The sequence below is a fragment of the Corticium candelabrum genome, chromosome 20 (assembly GCF_963422355.1).
Source record: "Corticium candelabrum chromosome 20, ooCorCand1.1, whole genome shotgun sequence".
In the NCBI taxonomy this organism is placed as follows: domain Eukaryota; kingdom Metazoa; phylum Porifera; class Homoscleromorpha; order Homosclerophorida; family Plakinidae; genus Corticium; species Corticium candelabrum.
The window spans coordinates 1,390,816-1,412,340 of NC_085104.1; the positions used below are offsets into that span (position 1 = coordinate 1,390,816).

Genomic DNA, 21,525 nt, shown 5'->3' on the forward strand with positions numbered 1-21,525 from the left:
GTGCGTGCATGTACAACATGATGTGTATCGATTGAGTATACAGTTGTATATGTCTATGTCCAACATGATGTGTATAACCTCGTCTCCAGACTCACGTGAGCTTGACAGTGTCTTGTACAGTATTACACTTTCAACCTCCCGTTGAAACCAGAGACGTAATACAAACTGGAGGTTGAAAGTGTAATAGGGGAACCAGACACTGCCAAGCTCATGAGTCTGGGGACTAGGCTAATGTGTATTGATTGGATTGATTGAGTATAGACTTGGATACATGTATGTCGTTTATGTTCTGGCAGTTGAATCAATGTGCACTGGTATACATGCAGTTGATTCAACACGACTAGCTGAGAGACACGAATTTGTACCTAATGGGTAACACAACGAGCCAATGTAACATTCTAGTTTAATTAGATTTATTAATTAAATATGCTAATTAGGATGCGCTTGTATGAGGAAACTGTATCTACCACTGAGGTTGTTCGCTAGCATTGAGGGATGCGAGGTAGTCTTTTGCCTTCACTTTCTTAGGAACGATGTCTGACAGGAATCTTAGGCGGCTCTTAGTGGCAACCAACTCGGCTGTACAGAGACAAGGTTATGTTGTAGAGTATGACTGGGATGGGTGTCGGAGGTGTGAACGTACAAATGTCTTTGTAGTCGAGAAGCTTCTTTTCGTCGGAAGACGTCAGGGCCTCTTGGACGAGGAGAGCTATGAATGACTCCTAGCAATGAGAAGTATTAGCCAGACAGACCAGACACACACACACACACACACACACACACACACACACACACACACACACACACACCACACATACACATACACACACACACACACACACACCACACATACACACACACACACATCACACACACACACACACACACACACCACACACATATCATGCACACACACACACATATCATGCACACACACACACACACACACATCACACACACACACACACACACACATATCACACACACACACACACACACACATATCACACACACACACACACACATATCACACACACACACACACACACACACACACACACACACATCACGCACACACACACACACGCACACACACACACACACCACGCACACACACACCACGCACACACACACACACCACGCACACACACACCACGCACACACACACACACACACCACGCACACACACACACACACACACACACACATTGTAGACTATACATGTACAAATATTCTTAAATCTAGAAAGGGCGCACTTTGCGGTCCGGATATCCGAGGACTATCGAATTGTCAGAGCCAATTGTCTTAGACTCGACAGGTTCACAAACCTATCATTAATTAACGTGAGCAAACGTTTATCAATATGCATTACCGTCGCTTTCGCTACTGTGATCGTCGCCTCTTGACTTATCGTCGCTGCATCGGGAGACGATTTCATAATCGCCTTGATTCTCGCCAAAGGTAAACCCTTTGAGATCTGCTTCTCAGCACCGGCATCCATACTCGCCGAATCTCCTTTCTCTGCCTTCGTCAGATGAGCTTTCGTCGCATCAGCCATACAAACTAACGTGCGCTAGAGATTTATCAAATTTAGCGCATGCGTAGTTCCATTGTAAATATGAGTTCAGTCTTACCGACGATAGAAAGGCTTTCATCTCGTGTAATACGTATTCTAGGATTGAACCCGGGGCCGTTTACGCTTCAGGGCACGAATACATATTTGGTTGGCACGGGAAGAAGAAGAATATTGATTGACACTGGAGAGGGTCGAGAAGGCTATCCTGCACTCGTTAAGGAGGTGCTACAGCAACAGGACTGCAACATCGAGCACGTGCTTGTGACTCACTGGCACGGTGACCATGTAGGAGGAATCAGAGATGTGTGTGAGTTGCAGACAGGTAGGGATGTAGTCTGTACAAATTGTTAATTAAATAATAAATTAAATAATAAATTAAATAATGAGTTAAATAATGAGTTAAATAATGAGTTAAATAATGAATTAAATAGTGAGGTAAATAGCGAGGTAAATAGTGAGTTAAATAGTGAGTTAAATAGTGAGTTAAATAGTGAATTAAATAATGAGTTAAATAATGAATTAAATAGTGAGGTAAATAGTGAGTTAAATAGTGAGTTAAATAGTGAATTAAATAATGAGTTAAATAATGAATTAAATAGTGAGGTAAATAGTGAGTTAAATAGTGAGTTAAATAGTGAGGTAAATAGTGAGTTAAATAATGAGTTAAATAATGAATTAAATAGTGAGTTAAATAGTGAATTAAATAATGAGTTAAATAATGAATTAAATAGTGAGGTAAATAGTGAGTTAAATAGTGAGGTAAATAGTGAGTTAAATAATGAGTTAAATAATGAATTAAATAGTGAGGTAAATAGTGAGTTAAATAGTGAGTTAAATAGTGAGTTAAATAATGAGTTAAATAATGAATTAAATAGTGAGGTAAATAGTGAGTTAAATAGTGAGTTAAATAGTGAGTTAAATAGTGAGTTAAATAATGAGTTAAATAATGAATTAAATAGTGAGGTAAATAGTGAGTTAAATAGTGAGTTAAATAGTGAGTTAAATAGTGAGTTAAATAATGAGTTAAATAATGAATTAAATAGTGAGGTAAATAGTGAGTTAAATAGTGAGTTAAATAGTGAGTTAAATAGTGAGTTAAATAATGAGTTAAATAATGAATTAAATAGTGAGGTAAATAGTGAGTTAAATAGTGAGGTAAATAGTGAGTTAAATAATGAGTTAAATAATGAATTAAATAGTGAGGTAAATAGCGAGGTAAATAGTGAGTTAAATAGTGAGTTAAATAATGAGTTAAATAATGAATTAAATAGTGAGGTAAATAGTGAGTTAAATAGTGAGTTAAATAGTGAGTTAAATAATGAGTTAAATAATGAATTAAATAGTGAGGTAAATAGTGAGTTAAATAGTGAGTTAAATAGTGAGTTAAATAATGAGTTAAATAATGAATTAAATAGTGAGGTAAATAGTGAGTTAAATAGTGAGTTAAATAATGAGTTAAATAAAGAATTAAATAGTGAGGTAAATAGTGAGTTAAATAGTGAGTTAAATAGTGAGGTAAATAGTGAGTTAAATAGTGAGTTAAATAATGAGGTAAATAGTGAGTTAAATAGTGAGGTAAATAATGAGTTAAATAATGAGGTAAATAGTGAGGTAAATAATGAGGTAAATAGTGAGTTAAATAATGAGGTAAATAGTGAGGTAAATAGTGAGTTAACTAATGAGTTGAATTAAATAATGAGTTAAATAATGAATTAAATAATGAATTAAATAATGAGTTAAATAGTGAATTAAATAGTGAATTAAATAGTGAATTAAATAATGAATTAAATAATGAATTAAATAGTGAATTAAATAGTGAATTAAATAATGAATTAAATAGTGAATTAAATAATGAATTAAATAATGAATTAAATAGTGAATTAAATAGTGAATTAAATAATGAATTAAATAATGAATTAAATAGTGAATTAAATAGTGAATTAAATAATGAATTAAATAGTGAATTAAATAATGAATTAAATAGTGAATTAAATAATGAGTTAAATAATGAATTAAATAGTGAGGTAAATAGTGAGGTAAATAGTGAGTTAAATAGTGAGTTAAATAATGAGTTAAATAATGAATTAAATAGTGAGGTAAATAGTGAGTTAAATAGTGAGTTAAATAATGAGGTAAATAGTGAGTTAAATAGTGAGGTAAATAATGAGTTAAATAATGAGGTAAATAGTGAGGTAAATAATGAGGTAAATAGTGAGTTAAATAATGAGGTAAATAATGAGGTAAATAGTGAGGTAAATAGTGAGTTAACTAATGAGTTGAATTAAATAATGAGTTAAATAATGAATTAAATAATGAATTAAATAATGAGTTAAATAGTGAATTAAATAGTGAATTAAATAATGAATTAAATAATGAATTAAATAGTGAATTAAATAGTGAATTAAATAATGAATTAAATAGTGAATTAAATAGTGAATTAAATAATGAATTAAATAATGAATTAAATAGTGAATTAAATAGTGAATTAAATAATGAATTAAATAATGAATTAAATAGTGAATTAAATAATGAATTAAATAATGAATTAAATAATGAATTAAATAGTGAATTAAATAATGAATTAAATAATGAATTAAATAATGAATTAAATAATGAATTAAATAATGAATTAAATAGTGAATTAAATAATGAATTAAATAATGAATTAAATAGTGAATTAAATAGTGAATTAAATAATGAATTAAATAATGAATTAAATAATGAGTTAAATAATGAATTAAATAATGAATTGAATAATGAATTGAATAATGAGTTGAATAATGAGTTGAATAATGAGTTGAATAATGAGTTGAATAATGAGTTGAATAATGAGTTGAATAATGAGTTGAATAATGAGTTGAATAATGAGTTGAATAATGAGTTGAATAATGAGTTAAATAATGAATTAAATAATGAATTAAATAATGAATTAGCCAATGAATTAGCTAATGAATTAAATAATGAATTAAATAATAAATTAAATAATAGATTAATAATAATTAAATAATCAATTAAATAATAAATTAAATAATAAATTAAATAATAAATTGATATGATGCAGTCTGCACAAAGAACATAGAACAAACATAGAACATGGATATCTGTCAATATGGATATTTTAATTCATTAAATAATAATTAAATAATAAACATCAATAATTTAAAAATAAATAATTGATAGTCTTTGCACAAATTAACATATCTGTCAACATGAGTATTTTTAGTGTATTAAAAAATAATTCAATAATAAAAAATTGAATAATTAAAAAATAAATAACTAATGGTCTCTGCACAAATTAACATAGAACATGGATATCTGTCAACACGAATATTTTTAATTTATTAAATAATAATTAAATAATAAAAAATTGAATAATTATTAAAAAATAAATAATTGGTAGAATGTACAATGCACCAATGGTAAGACCACGAATAACTAATGGACCGATCATGATCTGAGACTTCTGACATTTAGACGACTGTATTTATAATTTCTTAAAAGAAAAAAAAAGAAAAAGAAATATTGTTATTTTATTAGTTTGCCATCGTAGCATTGCAACATGTGATTTCTGGTAGCGGTTTGATAGAAGAGTTGCTTTGAATGAACTGGACGTTTGTTGATTAATTTTGAAATAATTGATAATAGTGCATTGAATTAATAAATATAAATAAATAAATAATAATAAATAAATAATAATTTTATTTTTAATTTCGGTTTTTTTATTTTTTTATTTAATTTTTAATTAATTTTTAATTTAATTTTTAATTATAAATTTAATTTTTATATTTTATTTTAAATTTTTAATTTAATTTATTATTATAAATTTTATTTTATTTTATTTTTATTTTATTTTTATTTTTAATTTAATTTAATTTTAATTTATTTTTTATTTTTTATGTTTATTTTTTATTATGTGTCGTGCTCAACCAGATCAGTCTGGTTTGTAAAGTCTATTGCAAGCATTATATTTTTTATTTTTATTATTAATTTAATTTATAATAATAAATTTTATTTTTATTTAATTAATTAAATTTACATTTTATTTTTAAATTTTTATCTGGTAAATTTCTAATCTGTTATATTATGTTATAGATGATACGGTCTCGCTCTTTAAATTTCCTAGACTCTCGACACGAGACGAAACAATTGGAGTGAACATTTCTTACTCATTCTTGAATAAAGAAGAGGAGGTTTTTGAGACAGAGGGGGCAACACTGAGAGCCTTGTACACTCCAGGTCATACTGATGACCACATGGCCATCATCCTGGAAGAAGAGAATGCACTGTTTTCAGGAGACTGCATTCTAGGCGAAGGAACGGCAGTAAGTTTGAATATTAAGACTCAATTATAGTGATCTGCAAGTGACAATATATTAGTTATTGATTTCTAATAAATTATTAATTAATTTATTTATCTTTTTGGTAAGGCTAGGTCAACTGAATTTCTTGATGTTTGGATTTTTGACACAAAAACTCAACCGACTGGCTGAAAAATATACAGAAAAACTTGACTATGTGACGTTTGAACATCATCAGTTTTGTTATCCTGCCTAAGCAATGCTTCAGTTTTCAAATTCTAAAACCACTTTAAAAACAAATGCTCAACAAAAAAAAAGAAATTCAGTTTGTGTTCTAAAAATGAGTAAATGTAGGATGGCATAGAAGCTCAGGTCCAAATTTAAATGGACAGCACAATCTTTGAGAGCAGACAATGAGGAGACGACAGTAGTTTGACACACATGAGCAGCAGCAATATTTGTGTACTCAAGAGTAAAGAAACGGTGCTAGGAAGGAGCAGTTTTGAAAGAGACAAGACTGACACATAGAAATGACAGTTGAAGACGGATATGCACTGTGTGAAAGAGCCAACGAAATGTGAAACAAGGGACTTGGAAACAGAGCAGGAACACGAGTACTGTGCTGTGTGTGTAAAAGAGCCAACAGAACGTTGAAACACAGAAACATGCTGTGAAGAGACAAGCAGAACACGGAAGGAGATGTGCGAACACATGCTGGTTACACATACACAGTCACCAATTTTGCCCTCACAATACAAAGCTTTTCACAAAAAATTAACTGTGGATGCGCACATCAACATTTTACTTTTATTTTGGTTGAACTCAAAACTGGACGGGCGAATTCAAGCATCAAGAAATCTAGTTGGTCTGACCTAATTGATATATACATGTATTAGTGTTTGAGTTCAGTGAGCATTGGATGCTTTACCAGATGTGACTCGTACTAAACATCACGATGTGCAACGTTGTTCATTGATTATAAATTGTTTATTAATTTAATTTATTAATTGAAAATAGCTTTTGTGCAGAGTGTATTGCATGTTGGCTAAATATGTAACTTAGTTTGTGGTCAGGTGTTTGAAGACTTATACGACTACATGAAGTCATTGCAACGACTCTCTGCTCTCAACCCAACCAAAATCTACCCCGGCCATGGACCAGTTGTGGAGAATGCCAAAGAGGTTATGGAGGGTTACATAGCTCACAGAAATCAACGAGAAAAACAGGTACGTATTGCAGTTTGGTAGGGAGACAAGGATCAATATGAGACTTTGGTACTTTTTAGATTTTAGATGTGTTGGAATCCGGTGAGCAAAGTGGGTACTCTGCTATGGATCTAGTGAAAGTCATTTATAAGGTTGCTTAGTTAAGTATTGGTATAGTTCATATTGTAGATTCGTTTTTGTAGGACACACCTGAACATCTTCATGTTGCTGCTGCCAGCAATGTTGCTCACCATTTACAAAAATTGTGTAAAGAGAATCGAATATGTAAGTATGGTGTGTGTTTGCTTTGTTTGTTCGTTTGTTTACGTGTGTGTGTGTGTGTGTGTGTGTGTGTGTGTGTGTGTGTGTGTGTGTGTGTGTGTGTGGTGCGATAGCTCAGTACGTTAGAGAGTCATCTAACACACAAGTACTTCTCTCGACTCAGGAGTATAAATGAGTACCTGGTCATTGACTGGGGTCCTAAATGGCCATTGGCTGTGACATGACATCAGCCACTGGGGTCCTGGTGAGACTTCAGGTGCTCACACGACAGTTGGCTTCACACACAAGTCAGTGCTCCTGCGAGTGCCTGGCCTGGCTCCAGGAGTTTGCTAGCACAGGCCCAGAGTTCCCTGAGTAGTTCACAGGGCCCAGCTTAACATCTGGGGGCATGACCTCTGAGAGGCAGCTCCTGACATTTAGGATTTTTTTATTTTTTAGGTGTGTGTGCCTGTCTGCCTATCTGTCTGTCTCACCATTTGTCTGTTTGTTTGTTTATCTGTGTTGGTGTTATATGAAATAGAAGTTGTCAATGTCTTGCTTTTGAACCTGACACGTAGAGTCCTACTCTTGTTTAATTTTTTGAACCACAAATACTTTTTCAATTACACACTTTCCAGTGCATCTCGAATTGCATGTTGTGTCCACTTGAAAGCGTAATCTCAGCTAGAGCAGAATGTCTATTTAAAAAAAGTCTGTTCAAAGAATGGAGCCCGTGGGAAAATTCCCGTATCTCGGCAAGTACACGCCCCCTACGCCGTTGATAATTAGACATATCATTCGAGAGCACGTGACTAGAGCCCAGTTCACAGTACGACGCTGGCACAGCGTCCTACGAGCGTCCTGGACGCTGACAAGGATGCTCACACAAGCGTCAGCGAAGACGCTAGCGCTGCACCATTCACAGTATTGCGGCTGACGAGCGCCATCGCACAAAGAACACGCTGCAACAGTGGTCTGGCGCTGCAAAGTAACCACGTGTGTACAATGTACTCGCGACAGACAGGGACGACGACGTTTTGCTTTTGTTGCGCTGCTGCGCCGTAGTCTCGATCAAGCGTTTTCTTTCATCCTCATGTCCTTGTAGTCCTTTGACTGAACTTGCCAAACGCAGGGAAAACCGCACGCACACTCAATGAAAACTTCCATCGACGAATCAATGATCGATGCCGAACGAATAGAATATCCCGGATACGTCCAGTGACTGACTTTCGATTGGTTGAAACGGAGCACGTGAAGTCATCGGACGCTGGGTGACTTCCGGCTAGGACTCTGGATTAGAACTTTTCTCTATTCCAGCGTCCAGGACGTTCGCACGACGCTCGTGCCAGCGTCATACTGTGAACCGGGCTTAGGTGAAGTCAGATCTCTGGACACATTACTCTCTGTTCGCGTTGACTTTGCACTGGAAGTGACTAATGATGCAGCTGTATTTGTTTACCACACTCAGATGTTACGTGATGTCCCATTAACTGTACATTCTAGAGGTCATATTATAATACAAAGATGTTAGGTAACAGTAGAGGAAGTCGCAGGCTATCAAGAGGAAACAGAATGAGAAGAGGAGTCAGAAATACCAAGCAACTACTTGCGAAACAAGAGCAACTGTAAGTTGATGTCAAGGCAGCGGACCATTTAGTGACCTTGCTAATTGGCTACTTCCTCTATTAGCAGCATTCTTATTTTAAGACCAAACCTTCTTAATAAGTTAAGAATCCTAACGACTCTTGATATGCAAAAGTCTTATCAAACCGCCTGTGTAATACATACGTCGTCCTTACCCTAACTATAGAAAATCCGGGAACTTGCGGCTTTGAACAATACCAAGATCGTCACTGTCTGCCCTATTCCGCAGAAGTTATTACAGATTTTCAAAGCGCAAAGTCAACGCCAACAGAGAGTAACTCTATTGATCCTGGGTTAGTAGATACAGCATGCTTCCGGAAAGAGACTCCTCCCATTCATTACCGACAAAGAATACCGCCAGTAAATGACACCCACGAGACTAATGGTATTAATTGCCGAGCGTAGCGAGGCTTCTAATCCGGGTCGCACAGCAGAAAGGGGCGTGGTCATATGCGGCTCTCTTGGTGTGTGTGTGTGTGTGTGTGTGTGTGTGTGTGTGTGTGTGTGTGTGTGTGTGTGTGTGTGTGTGTGTGTGTGTGTGTGTGTGTGTGTACACAAATCTCAAATTTCTCCTCCCCACGACCACGTTTCATGATAGGACCTACCTTAGAAATCGTTTCCGTGTCCGACTACAGATGAGTCTAAGAACGATTCGTGTAAGTGACCAAACGGCGACGAATAAGCTTCATGAACTTCCGTCGTCCCATCCTTTTGTATTGTAGCTAGGGACTGTGTGTACTTGACAACTAAGAAACACCTTCAGGAGTTGAATGCCACCTACAGTTAACTATTCACGCGTCCCATACTACAATCAATCCTTTACTACACTGTGCTGCATCTATGTCTTGATCACGATCGCAAAACGACGACTACCTATACTAGGCCTATACGTAATCTAAACTACTAGGAAGTTTGCATGTTTGCTTCCATGACAGCTAGGGTTTCAACATATACGTATTGTCTAGCTAGGACTCGGCGTTTCAGTAGACGGTCTGAAAACTCCGTTGAACGTGTTAGGGTAGGTGTTCCTAATTGTGGACACTCCCCGGTAATTTGAGTTACAAACGCTGTTTCTCTGGTAACCTGTAACGGAGAGAGGGAAACATGTTTGATGTAAGCACCAATGTCTAAGCTTTGGAACAATACCTGTACGACTAGAATCGCACAACGTCTGCTAGCGCACTAGCAAAATGTACGGGATAACGTCTGTGAACAGCCCAAACGGGGGTGTATCCTAATTGTGGACAATTTTTCTCCGCCACAGAAAGCGAGTGGGTCTGAGTAACAGCTGGACTAGATACCTGAATGGTTGCCTCACAAGCTGGTATTTTGGGCCGCAATCAAAACCATGTTCTGTTGTGTATCACCACGATCTAGACTCGTCCACGTGTTTTGGCACGTGCTTTTTCGTTCCACCACACACATATTATGTCATGTGACCATTTATTTCATTAGTTAATTAGAAACCGATCCTGTAAATTGTTGCCACCTGCACTGATAATATGGTGTCGAGTAATTAGTCTCACGAGAGTACAACGCTAAACGTCGCCAGCCAACACAAATAACACAAAGCTTTACGCTCTTTCTAGGGACTGTTCAGAAATTAGAGTTACAAAGTAGATCGCTTTCGTTGCAACGAGCGAAATCCTCGCTTCATGAACATTGTAGCTTCACTATCTATCGGTAGCGAATGCACCTTGTACGCGCTCCTGTCGTCTATTGGCTACCATTCACTTCGTACTGAGCAGCTAGAGACATCTCTGTCAATTCCGGCTGGAGAAGACGTCGTTGTCATGATGTCCACAGCAGAGACACTAATGAGTTTGCACCTTGCGTGACGACAACTATTGCTAATTGTAGCACCCTAGCTTCGTCTGCGCCAATCAGTGTGCAGTATTCGCTTACAATAAATGACATCCCACTTCCGCTACGTATTGACCGGCCGTATAACTGCCTGGGCTACTGGTTTATCAAGATGTGAATTGTTCGTGAACATAACAATTAGGCTACTGAAACATATCTGCCAGCCAGAACAAACAATACGTGGGTCTACCGATGCATACGGAAATCATAATGAGTTCTTTCATGCGTGTAGCAAGTGCAGACCTGAGCAAACTAAACTGAGAGTCGTCCTTCTGGAAAAAATTACCGTAGTTAGGCGTCCAGCTATAGAAAGATACTCGCGCGCACAGAACGCTGTAAACTAGCTACATGGTAGAAGGTGGATACGGCTTTCCAGCTTGTCTCCGAACTTCATGCACAAACCTTGCAAGCCAGTAGTTCATTTCTCTGTTGTTCGTAACATGCAGATCATGCACGTACATGTACCGCCCGAGCGCTCCCTCTTCGGTTGGCTGCTTGTTTCTCCATTTCTTCCATGCGTTGAACACTCTAACCGCGCACATGCAGTAGCTTTTGTGGGGTAAGGGGGAACACACAAATCAAGAAACTTATGAAAACTACTGGATGAAATTGGAAACGAGATTCAGAAGACTGCTGATCAGAAACAACATCAACGTCTAGCAGTTTACTAGCTTCCAAAAAATCAATAACTGGCAATTCTGCTGTTTCAATGCCCAAGTCGATTTCAGAACATTTTGCTACACAACCGATTTGAACTTCCGCGCCTAGAGGATATCAAGGCCTCAGCTGGGTGCTACAAGCCGGTTATAGACCTTCTGGCAAGTGTATAAACGAATACACCCCGCTGCGCCCAGCTCGTTAGCACTCGGACTTCGCCCTCGTGCCAACTCGTGGGCGGAGCGGGATGTATCTCGTTTAAACACTCGCCAGCGGTCTATAACCTATACTAACCGTCTAATAGTCAAGGTAATTGCGACTCAATTCATTATAATAGGATCCTACGCGTGCTCTTGTAACAACATTTTCGTCTCTCGTTGCGGTTTTGACCAATCAATACACCGAAAACCTACCACGTGAAGAACTAGTTCTTCACGTGACATAATATGTTACCAGTCCTTCTCCTGGCGAGTGGAACAAAAAGCACGTGCCAAAACACGTGGAGCACGCGCGAGGAGGAGGACTGGGTACGAGTCTACGATTTATCTGCGAAACTGTTAGCACCTACAAGGTTCCTCCCATCACGTCCACAAATTCGAGGTATACGAATCGATCTTTTGTTGGATCATGAAAGTGCCCTGACGTTAGTTAAGCAATTATTGAGTACCTTGGTAAAGTTTTGAGCTTATAGTTACGTTGACTGTAAATGCAAGGGTTACGTGCTAGAGAAGCGCATTATGTGCGTGGAGTGAACGTGTATTTCCAGTCCAGTAGACACGTGAATATCTTCACTCACACTAGATCTAGACATCAGTAATCCACTGACAATCTAGCTGTTTTCACTGCTACTACATTTGGCCACAATAGGGTACGAAATGAGAACGAACAAAGTAGGTGGAATGTCAATATCAGCAACATTCGTAATCCATTCAGAATTTGATTGTCTTCACTGCTACTAGATCTGGCAACAATATAAGACACAAATAGAAAACCTACAAACTCACCTAGGGTAGGTGGAAGGTCAAAACTACCTTGTCTGATATCAATAATCAGCTCTACTAGCAACGCAAAGAGATGTTAGAACCACAGTTTACAGTTCAGACTTTCATCTAAACATGATTGATTGTCTCCTGCATTGTATTGGAGACAGAACACTTGGTTTCTGCAAAAATTGAATGGCACGACGCCATTTTACACAGAGGTGATACACCACAGAACATGGTTTTGATTGCAGGCCCAAAATACCAGCTTGTGAGGCAACCATTCAGGTATCTAGTCCAGCTGTTACTCAGGCTCAGTCGCTCTCTGTAACGGAGAAAACAATGTCCACAATTAGGATACACCCCGCGTTCAAGCTGTTTACAGACGTTATCCCGTATATTTTGCTAGTGCGCTAGCTGACGTTGTGCGATTCTAGTCGTACAGGTACCGTTACGAAGCCTAGACAATGGTGCGTATATCGGACATGTTTCACTGTCTCTTCGTGCAGGCTACCAGAGAAAACAGCGATTGTAACTCAAATTACCGGGGAGTGTCCACAATTAGGTACACCTACCCTACTCACGAACGCGAGGCGCTTACGGATACCGTACAACTATAGCCGCTAGTCATTGTTGTCATTCTCGTCGTCTCCTAGGAGGATCTCTTCACTGTCTGAAGTCCTTCGCACCTACTAATCTTTCTACCGCTCGTTTTTACCACGCCGTCTGACGTTCTGTAATGGTTTTCCACTTTCTGGATGACGTGGTCGACACACTTCTTCCATTTCGCCGCCGTCACATTTTCAACGCCTTCCCTGGCCAATTCGAATGGCAGAAAACTGTTGAACAGGACGAACCCTGACGTACTAAAGTAGATAGATAGTTGGCAGTGAGGGCTGGGTAGCAACCATTGCTCTAATTGCCCATTTATCGATTGTTGTATTACAATCCAGGATGATAGCAATAGTGTAGTTTCCGCCCTATATGTCTTATCTGGTAACCACATTTCCCACGGGCTCTCCATTCTTTGAACGGACTTTTTAAAAGGGTAATCAGGGGTAACTCCGTGAGTAATTTGATACACGCCCGTATATTGCTACGTACGAGTGTTGTAGTCACTTGATCTTACTACCGTATACGGAGCAGTAGCCTTCTACCAATCAGCATGTGGGCGACCATCTCTGAAATCTCAATCGTTCTTGAGATAATTTGGGACTTTCGTCCGGTCGGCACTGCTACTCTTGTGGGTGGGGCAACTTCGTGAACAGAGTTTTGTTCTGGCAACTACGACTTACGAATAGTTGTAACTATTGCTTGCTTGGGTACGTTCTCTACTGCATCTATTGTGGTAGCGACAAATAAGGCATACCTATTAGATCTTTCGTGCCAATCGACTTGCTATGAAACTCATAATCCTACGTCTAGTTTACTAATAGTAGCAGAGATTTGAATCCTAAACTGGAGGTAAGACGCTTCACGCGCGAACAGAGTTAGATATTCACAGAGGTGCCCCGGTCACGGAGTTACCCCGGATGACCCTACTCGGATGACTCATTTACTGATGTTTCTCATGAGAACGCTTCATATGTATGTCCAACTACTCTAGCTAGAGAGAAGAGAACTATTTACTGTATTCTAAAAGTCTCGACAGCAGCTAACACGTGCTGCGGCGAACAGGGACCATCATACTGCTTGCTGTGCTAACGTGCGTTACCCACAGTGTTATCACCACAAGGTAAAACGAATTTTTTATCGGCGGTTTTCGACGTCGCTAGCAAATAGTAGAAAGATGTCAGTTGCTGCGAAATGCTTTAGCATTAGATGTGAGTTTGTACAGGCTACCGTTAGGAGTACACGGAAAACAGCGAAGGAGCACAGGTCTCAATACGGTATTTGATATTCTATTAGCGCTTTCGTCTGCTCGCCGGGATCAAACTGCAGAAGACAGAGAAGTTCGTGTCGATTTATGGACGTTTGATCCTAGAGCGTTGGACTTGTGTGCGTGCCCACGTATCTAGCTAGAGCAATGGGATCAAGTTCGCAAGCATACAGTCGACGTCTGATGTGTGCTCAGACTGGCTTGCTGTTTGGTAGAGTTCTAACGCTTTCAACTATAGTTGCGCACATGCATGTATACAATGACCGTCATGCAGAGCCGTCTACAGACGTATAACCCACGGAGCATGGAGTATCTCTATTTTGTTTCCTGTGTTTTGTCCTGCTTGATAGTTTCAAATGACCGGTAGCTAATGGATGGCATCAATTTCTAAGGGCCGTTCCTGGAGTGCTGCTGTATAGACCCTTTTGTGTGTATAACCATGCACAGACTTAATTGACTAACTCGACCGGCAAAATGACTACGTGGTGTAATGACTGACTTTTGATATTTTCTTTTGTTTGGATAATTGCACGGTTGTCGGTTATCTAGAATTTGTAGACGTAAAAATATACTTGTTTTATTGCATGCAGGTCGTTCTGACGTGGGAGAGCGGTGGACTGTTAGCAAACTGTGACGCTGAGGATGCAGTATGCCAGCAAGCTCGACACGTGGTGAGCGGATTGGTTTACGACAGTGTAGTGTGAACAGTGTGGTTTGATGGTTTGATAGGCGGTTTATTAATTGGCAATACAACCAACGACGTAGCAGCACGTGCATGTGCTATCTATGGACACTTTCCTGTATAGACGCCACCAGTCAGAAAACAATTGTGTACAAAAACAATTGTTGTACACAATTGTCCTTCTATTGTCTTCCATTAATGTATACACACAATTTTTCTATTGTCTTCGCTCTGATTTTATCTCCAGTGGATATATACCGCATGTCTAGTAGAAAAGTCCTATTGTAATATATGAGATTAGATAAGCATGATGCTTCGAATGGAGTTGGCATGGTGCACCTAGACAGCAATTGAAATGTGCAGCAAAATTGTGTTGTTTAGTAGTAATTTACCGGTATAGTACATGTGATATACTGGTATAGTGGAAATCGATGCAGTCCCATTGTGGTATCTTTTACTAGAGGTCGAGAGGAACGTTTTTGTACCATACTGTGTCTCCTTGGGTGCATTTGACCGCTGCTAGACACCCGTCGGTCTCGCTCTGGCGTGCGGTTTGCACTGGCTGGTACCGGTATATATGTATACAGTGATGTTGGGCATGCGATTTCAGCTGCACCTAGATCAGAGCCAGAATAGTATCGGTTTCGACGACGCGAACTGATTGCAACAGGCGATTGGGATCTGCTGGCTTGCCGCTATCAGTGCACGTAGAAACTGGAGACAGTGTGTGGGTTGCTATTAGTCTTCTACGCGTCTAGAAACCGGTCAGTTGTCTAGGCAGAGTGCGTGCGAGCATGTCGAGTGGGTCTGACGTCGGTGTGGATCTTGCGGAGCTTGATACTCAAGCAAGGACCAAAGCGCGTCGCAAACGAGCTGCGCTGAGAGAGCAGAGACGCTCACAGGAGCTCAACAAGGCGTTCGACGAACTACAAAAGTGTCTACCGTTTATCCCTGTGCGTTCACGAGTCTCCAAAAAGACGGTCCTCGAGTTAGCCATCGAGTACATTCGTCAAATGCAAGACCAATTGCTCGACGATTCAGCGAATGGGAGAGGAAAGCTCAACGTGGGCTCGAGCGGCGATGACGTTATCGAAATGCTCTGCGCGTCGGATTGTAGTCCGCAAGGGAGTCAATCGGCGGTGGACGCGAACGCTGCGAGTTCTTCGAGGGATTTGCTCTGTCACCAGCAGCTCGGCGTTTGTCATATGTGTGGCTGTGATGCAGTCGAACATTGCATGTCACCAGTAATCGGTGTGTGCGCAAGTTTTAATTCATAAAAGCTGACAAGTTGTTGTTGTGCTCTAGACGTTGCGTTTGATTTTTATGTATCGAGTAAGCTTGTAATGTATGTACTAGCTGTCGTGCGTGTACTGTATGTGCATGTACTGTATGTGCATGGACTGTTATTTTTGTAATCTGTTTAGTTGACTAATTATTCTGTAGAAAAAGATGTTGAGATGAACGATATATAAGTATTCTTGTCGTTGACGCTTGCCGGAATGGGTTCTTGCTGCTTATAATGGGACCAAATGGGTGTGTTGAAGCCTAGAGTTGTCTGCGGGACGAATTGAAGTGCATGCATTGCACCTGACTGCAAACATTGCTGCACGCTTTTCACGATTCATCGTGTCGTCTTACTTGGCATTGTCAAGACATTGTGAAGAGTGTATACCACACCACTGTAAAGGAGGAGGTCGTGACGGCAGAATAGTTATGGTGGAAACTGCATGGTTGTGTTATCCCGACATTTCGAGTTGTACGGCGTCTAGAAAACGTTACAATACACTGTACAAGAGGCAAAGAAGCAGGTAATACTACAGAGACCGCGTATTATTGCAACGTGCTGCATGGGAAGGAACCGAACGACAGAAAATTTTCGTGGCTTTTGACGTTTCATTGTACGTGTGTAACCCGTATGTATTAATTGTTTCGTACGGATGGCCAATCCAGCCGGTTAGGTATCCAGACGACCGTTACAACGCTGAGCTGCAACTGCGCTCAACTTGTTTAGAGCCTCTAGGAGGCAAGAGATTCAACAAACTCGTACCACCAGAAGGACCAATGCTTCGTCTACCATTTCACGCTTGACAGTAGAGAACAAAGTCTACAAATGAAATCTACCGTCTCTACCTACACTTTACAATAAAGTTGTACAAGTAAAATCCTCTAGCGTATATTTTTCAAATAGTTTACGTTGCATTACCGTCAGTTTGAGGTTGTGAACAATGGCGGATGCAGATTTTTTGGACGGGAAGTCACTGTGAGTACAACTGGTCACGCCACACCTCACTAGCATTGAACTTACTAGTACTGTACATGTACTGTACTATTACAGAGTTTAACACGTGACGACCGCGTCTCCCGGATCCTTCCCGCTATCTGCGGTCTGGCTACGCAAAACTAGTCGCGTCGCGTCGGGAATGCGAGGCTATTTCAGATGAGTCGTCAAGCTCCGTTGTCTTGTAGCGGCCACACACGGCCTGTCGTCGATTTAGATTTCAGTGATGTAACACCGGATGGCTCATTCCTGATTAGTGCTTGCAAGGGTGGGTCCCTGTGTGTGCCAGCTCCAACACGTTGTCAATACTGACTTTGTCTTCTAGATGGCAAGCCAATGCTGCGACAGGGTGAGACGGGCGACTGGGTAGGAACGTTTGAAGGTCACAAGGGTGCCGTCTGGGGGGCAACGTTGAACAGAGAGGCAACCAGGGCTGCAACCGGAGCTGCTGATTTTTCGGCGTAGAGATGCGCACGTGGCGTTGAGTGGTGTCGTCGGGTTATGGTGATTGTTGTGTTTAGAATGGTGTGGGATGCTGTTACTGGTGACGTTCTTCACACGTTTAGCCATAAGCATATTGTGAAAGCAGTCGATTTCTCTAGGGTATAGATAGTGGACATGAATGGTTTAGTTTGCATCGTGGTCTGTCTGTCTGTCTGTCTGTCTGTCTGTCTTTCTGTTTGTCTGTCTGTCTGTCTGTTTGTTTGTCTTGCTGTCTGTCTGTCTGTCTGTCTGTCTGTCTGTCAAGCTTAACCAGCTTCGGCTCTATGCGTCGTCTTCTGATGTTGTGTCATTCCGTGTCGCCCATTTCTTTGTCTTCCTGCAACGTCCGGAGTCTGTACGCAACCATACTCAGCTTTGCCTTTATGCGTCGTCTTCTGATGTTTCAAGTCGTCTCGTCCATTCCTCTGTTTTCCCACAACTTCTGGTGTCTGTACGCTACCTTACTCAGCTTCAGCTCTAGGCGTCGTCCTCAGATGTTCTGTCAGCTCTCCTCGTCTGTTTCTACCTCGCATTGCAACTATTTGTGCGTTCCTTTGCTCTCATTTCTTCCTCTTATGTCTGCTTCATTTGCGGAAAAAATTACTGTACTTGTAGACTCCTTAAAACGTAGAGACCCAGTCTTCTAGAGTTTTAGTCGCTTGACTGAAGAGGACGGGTAGATTTGCCGTTTGTGATATTGTACTTGTAGAGTTCTTGGGGCAATAAAACAAATCTGTCTGTCTGTCTGTCTGTCTGTCTGTCTTTGTGTATATCTGTCTTTCTGTCTTTCTGTTTGTCTGTCTGTCTGTCTTTGTGTATGTCTGTCTTTTTGTCTTTCTTTCTTTCTGTCTTTCTGTTTGTCTGTCTGTCTGTTTGTCTGTCTGTTTGTCTGTCTTTCTGTATTTCTGTCTGTCTGTCTGTCTGTCTGTCTGTCTGTCTGTTTGTCTTCTGTCTGTCTGTTTGTCTGTCTGTCTGTCTGTCTGTTTGTCTTTCTGTCTGTCTGTCTGTCTGTCTGTCTGTTTGTCAATACATATATTTTCAAACATTGAACTATTATACACCATCTAAGCAAAGCAACTAAATACTAGTCTGTCTTTCTGTTTGTCTGTCTGTCTGTCTGTCTTTGTGTATGTCTGTCTTTCTGTCTTTCTGTTTGTCTGTCTGTCTTTGTGTATGTCTGTCTTTCTGTTTGTCTGTCTGTCTGTCTGTCTTTGTGTATGTCTGTCTTTCTGTCTTTCTGTTTGTCTGTCTGTTTGTGTGTCTTTCTGTCTTTCTGTTTGTTTGTCTGTCTGTCTATCTGTTTGTCTGTTGTCTGTCTGTTTGTTGTCTGTTGTCAATCTGTCTGTCTGTCTGTCTGTCTGTGCCTGTCTGTCTGTCTGTCTGCTATTTGCATACTTTTTCTTTCTTATTTGCATTCCATTTGTTTACCTTTTACAAATACTGTGGAAACCCTAAACTATGCAGCACACTCTTATAATCCAAGTGCACTGTACAGGATAGTGCTCTTCTTCTGACCGGGTGTCAAGACAAGATTGTTCGCGTGTTTCGACTGGAAAGTCCTGATGCAGGTGTATTGTAACACATTTGTCGTGCTCCGTTACAACTCATTGTTTTACTGAGTTACTGTGCTCAGAACCTGACATTCTTCAGGGTCACACTCTGCCTCTAAAGACTGTCCTGATCAGTCACGACCAGTCACTTGTGTTTAGTGGGAGTGATGACAAGGAAATACGGTATCGGGTTTTTATTGTATTTGTAGGTGTTGATGATTGATGTGAATGTGGTTGTTAGTGTTTGGGATTTGAGACAGTTGAGGCAGGTACAATCGTTAACTACAGGAGCGGCGGTCTCAGATATACAGTTTTCTAAAGATGGAACATTATTGGTAGCAGTACATGGAAATGAAGTGTCTTTCTGGGATACATCAAGGTATGCCTTTGTCAGTCGGCTGAATATCTGTTTGTCTATCTTTGTCTGTCAGACCGACCGTCCGTCAGTCAGTTTGTCCGTCCGTCAGTCCATCCGTCCCTCTGTCTGTCTGTCTGTCTGTCTGTCTGTCTGTCTGTCTGTCTGTCTGTCTGTCTGTCTGTCTTCTTTCACTATTGAACACAAAAATCAGAATTTTACAAGAACACTATAGGCAAAACTGCTAAGCTAAATGTCCATCTACTGAGACATACAGATCGAATACTACTAAAACTCTAATGAATGATGTTCTGAGTATCTCTTTCATTGTCGTCCAATTCTTCAATTCTGTCTGTCTGTCTGTCTGTCTGTCTGTCTGTTCGTCTCTCTGTCCTTCTGTCAATCCATCCGTCAGTCAGTCCGTAGTCAGTCCGTCTGTTTGTTTGTCTGTCTGTCTGTCTGTCTGTCTGTCCGTCCGTCTGTCCTTCCGGCAATCTATCCGTCAGTCAGTCCGTAGTCATTCCGTCTGTCTGTCTGTCTCCGTCCGTCCGTCCGTCTGTCCTTCCGTCAATCCATCCGTCAGTCAGTCCGTCTGTTTGTCTGTCTGTCCGTCCGTTCCTCCGTCAGTCCGTCAGTCAGTCCGTGGGTCCTTTCATCAATCCATCCGTTCGTTCGTTAGTCCGTCTGTCTGTTTGTCCGTCTGTCCGTTGATCTTCAACTACTATTTGCATGCTTATAGTTTTAACTTGTAGTTTGCTGTAACCGTGATTCCAATGACCTGAACTGCCATGGATAATATTTTTACTTTTAGTGTTTTGTATGTAGAGGTTTGTGTGTAATAAATGATGTCAGTCAGTCCATCCGTCCGTCCGTCTGTCTGTTTGTCTGTTTGTTTGTCTGTCTATTTATTTGTCTGTATATGTATGCATGTACGTTAAACCATTTCGCTTGGAGTTTTAGGGATGCCAATACATGTACGTACATATATGTGTGCATTTTAGGTAACTTAACTATATTTAGTTAACTGGTTTCTTTTCACTGAAATAGCTTTACAAAAATCAAGTCAACAACATTTGCAACAAAACTTTACTCGGCATCTCTTCATCCCGACAAGACGTGTTTTGTTGCAGGCGGAGAAGACTTAAAAATGTATAAATACGATTACGAGCTTCTATCCGAAAAAGGCAAGCCAAACAGCACACACACACACACACACACACACACACACACACACACACACACACACACACACACACGCACTCACACAGACAGACAGACAGACACACACACACACGCACGCACGCACGCAAACGCACACACAGACAGACACACACACACACACACACACACACACACACACACACACACACACACACACACACACAAACACAAACACACACACACAAACGCACGCACGCAGACAGACAGACAGACACACACACACACACACACACACACACACACACACACACACACACACACACACACACACACACACACACCACAACTCTCATAATTTTTTCATTGAATATATTTCATATTGTCTGCATGCAGAGTCCTACAAAGGTCACTTCGGTCCCGTTCACTGTGTCCGCTTCTCACCAGATGGCGAGCTGTACGCATCAGGTTCAGAAGACGGGACCCTTCGCCTATGGCAAAACACAGTCGGAAAAGCCTACGGCTTATGGAAAGCAGCCGAAACAGAGGACACATCTGGTGACACATTATTGTAGTGACTTAGTCCTAATATAGTATGACGTCATAATCATTCAGAAATTGAAATAGAATTACAGATTTCTTTATAAAAGTTGATC

At 40.0% G+C, this 21,525-nt stretch overlaps 4 protein-coding genes across 5 annotated transcripts; 3 read left to right on the forward strand and 1 right to left on the reverse strand.

Annotated features, from left to right (window-relative positions):
* Window positions 1-390: 390 nt before the first annotated feature.
* On the reverse strand, window positions 391-1,567 carry LOC134195627 (chromatin accessibility complex protein 1-like). The gene is made up of 3 exons (XM_062664681.1): window positions 1,373-1,567; window positions 644-722; window positions 391-579 (listed from the first exon to the last, which is right to left on the reverse strand). Exons 1-3 carry the CDS (start codon window positions 1,556-1,558, stop codon window positions 464-466), a joined length of 381 nt encoding a protein of 126 aa, XP_062520665.1. The 5' UTR covers window positions 1,559-1,567; the 3' UTR covers window positions 391-463.
* Window positions 1,568-1,597: 30 nt separating this feature from the next.
* LOC134195830 (endoribonuclease LACTB2-like) lies at window positions 1,598-15,351 on the forward strand. 2 transcript variants are annotated; one of them, XM_062664918.1, is made up of 7 exons: window positions 1,598-1,898; window positions 5,669-5,898; window positions 6,948-7,100; window positions 7,160-7,231; window positions 7,283-7,364; window positions 14,954-15,034; window positions 15,093-15,351. In XM_062664918.1, exons 1-6 carry the CDS (start codon window positions 1,598-1,600, stop codon window positions 14,995-14,997), a joined length of 882 nt encoding a protein of 293 aa, XP_062520902.1. In that variant the 3' UTR covers window positions 14,998-15,034; window positions 15,093-15,351. The 2 variants fall into 2 exon arrangements, with proteins under 2 accessions (XP_062520902.1, XP_062520901.1); XM_062664917.1 differs by having other exon boundaries at window positions 14,954-15,351.
* A 175-nt stretch (window positions 15,352-15,526) lies between these two features.
* On the forward strand, window positions 15,527-16,511 carry LOC134195831 (myogenic factor 6-like). The gene has a single exon (XM_062664919.1). The coding sequence runs from the start codon at window positions 15,840-15,842 to the stop codon at window positions 16,320-16,322; it is 483 nt and encodes a 160-aa protein (XP_062520903.1). The 5' UTR covers window positions 15,527-15,839; the 3' UTR covers window positions 16,323-16,511.
* A 953-nt stretch (window positions 16,512-17,464) lies between these two features.
* On the forward strand, window positions 17,465-21,521 carry LOC134195391 (serine-threonine kinase receptor-associated protein-like). The gene is made up of 8 exons (XM_062664411.1): window positions 17,465-17,591; window positions 17,649-17,784; window positions 17,845-17,926; window positions 19,302-19,374; window positions 19,440-19,539; window positions 19,598-19,735; window positions 20,759-20,895; window positions 21,266-21,521. Exons 1-8 carry the CDS (start codon window positions 17,483-17,485, stop codon window positions 21,442-21,444), a joined length of 954 nt encoding a protein of 317 aa, XP_062520395.1. The 5' UTR covers window positions 17,465-17,482; the 3' UTR covers window positions 21,445-21,521.
* The last annotated feature ends 4 nt before the right edge of the window (window positions 21,522-21,525 follow it).

Bases quoted from the DNA above. Each gene is read 5' to 3' on its own strand.
- LOC134195627 (XM_062664681.1), bottom strand. From the start codon at position 1,558: ATGGCTGATGCGACGAAAGCTCATCTGACGAAGGCAGAGAAAGGAGAT. The intron at 723-1,372 runs GTAATGCATATT...TCTCATTGCTAG, and splicing joins TCACAGTAGCGAAAGCGACG to GAGTCATTCATAGCTCTCCT. The intron at 580-643 runs GTACGTTCACAC...GTCTCTGTACAG, and splicing joins TCTCGACTACAAAGACATTT to CCGAGTTGGTTGCCACTAAG.
- LOC134195830 (XM_062664917.1), top strand. From the start codon at position 1,598: ATGCGTAGTTCCATTGTAAATATGAGTTCAGTCTTACCGACGATAGAA. The intron at 7,101-7,159 runs GTACGTATTGCA...GGTACTTTTTAG, and splicing joins GAAATCAACGAGAAAAACAG to ATTTTAGATGTGTTGGAATC. The intron at 7,365-14,953 runs GTAAGTATGGTG...TATTGCATGCAG, and splicing joins GTGTAAAGAGAATCGAATAT to GTCGTTCTGACGTGGGAGAG.
- LOC134195831 (XM_062664919.1), top strand. From the start codon at position 15,840: ATGTCGAGTGGGTCTGACGTCGGTGTGGATCTTGCGGAGCTTGATACT.
- LOC134195391 (XM_062664411.1), top strand. From the start codon at position 17,483: ATGAGTCGTCAAGCTCCGTTGTCTTGTAGCGGCCACACACGGCCTGTC. The intron at 17,592-17,648 runs GTGGGTCCCTGT...TTTGTCTTCTAG, and splicing joins CCTGATTAGTGCTTGCAAGG to ATGGCAAGCCAATGCTGCGA. The intron at 20,896-21,265 runs GCAAGCCAAACA...GTCTGCATGCAG, and splicing joins CGAGCTTCTATCCGAAAAAG to AGTCCTACAAAGGTCACTTC.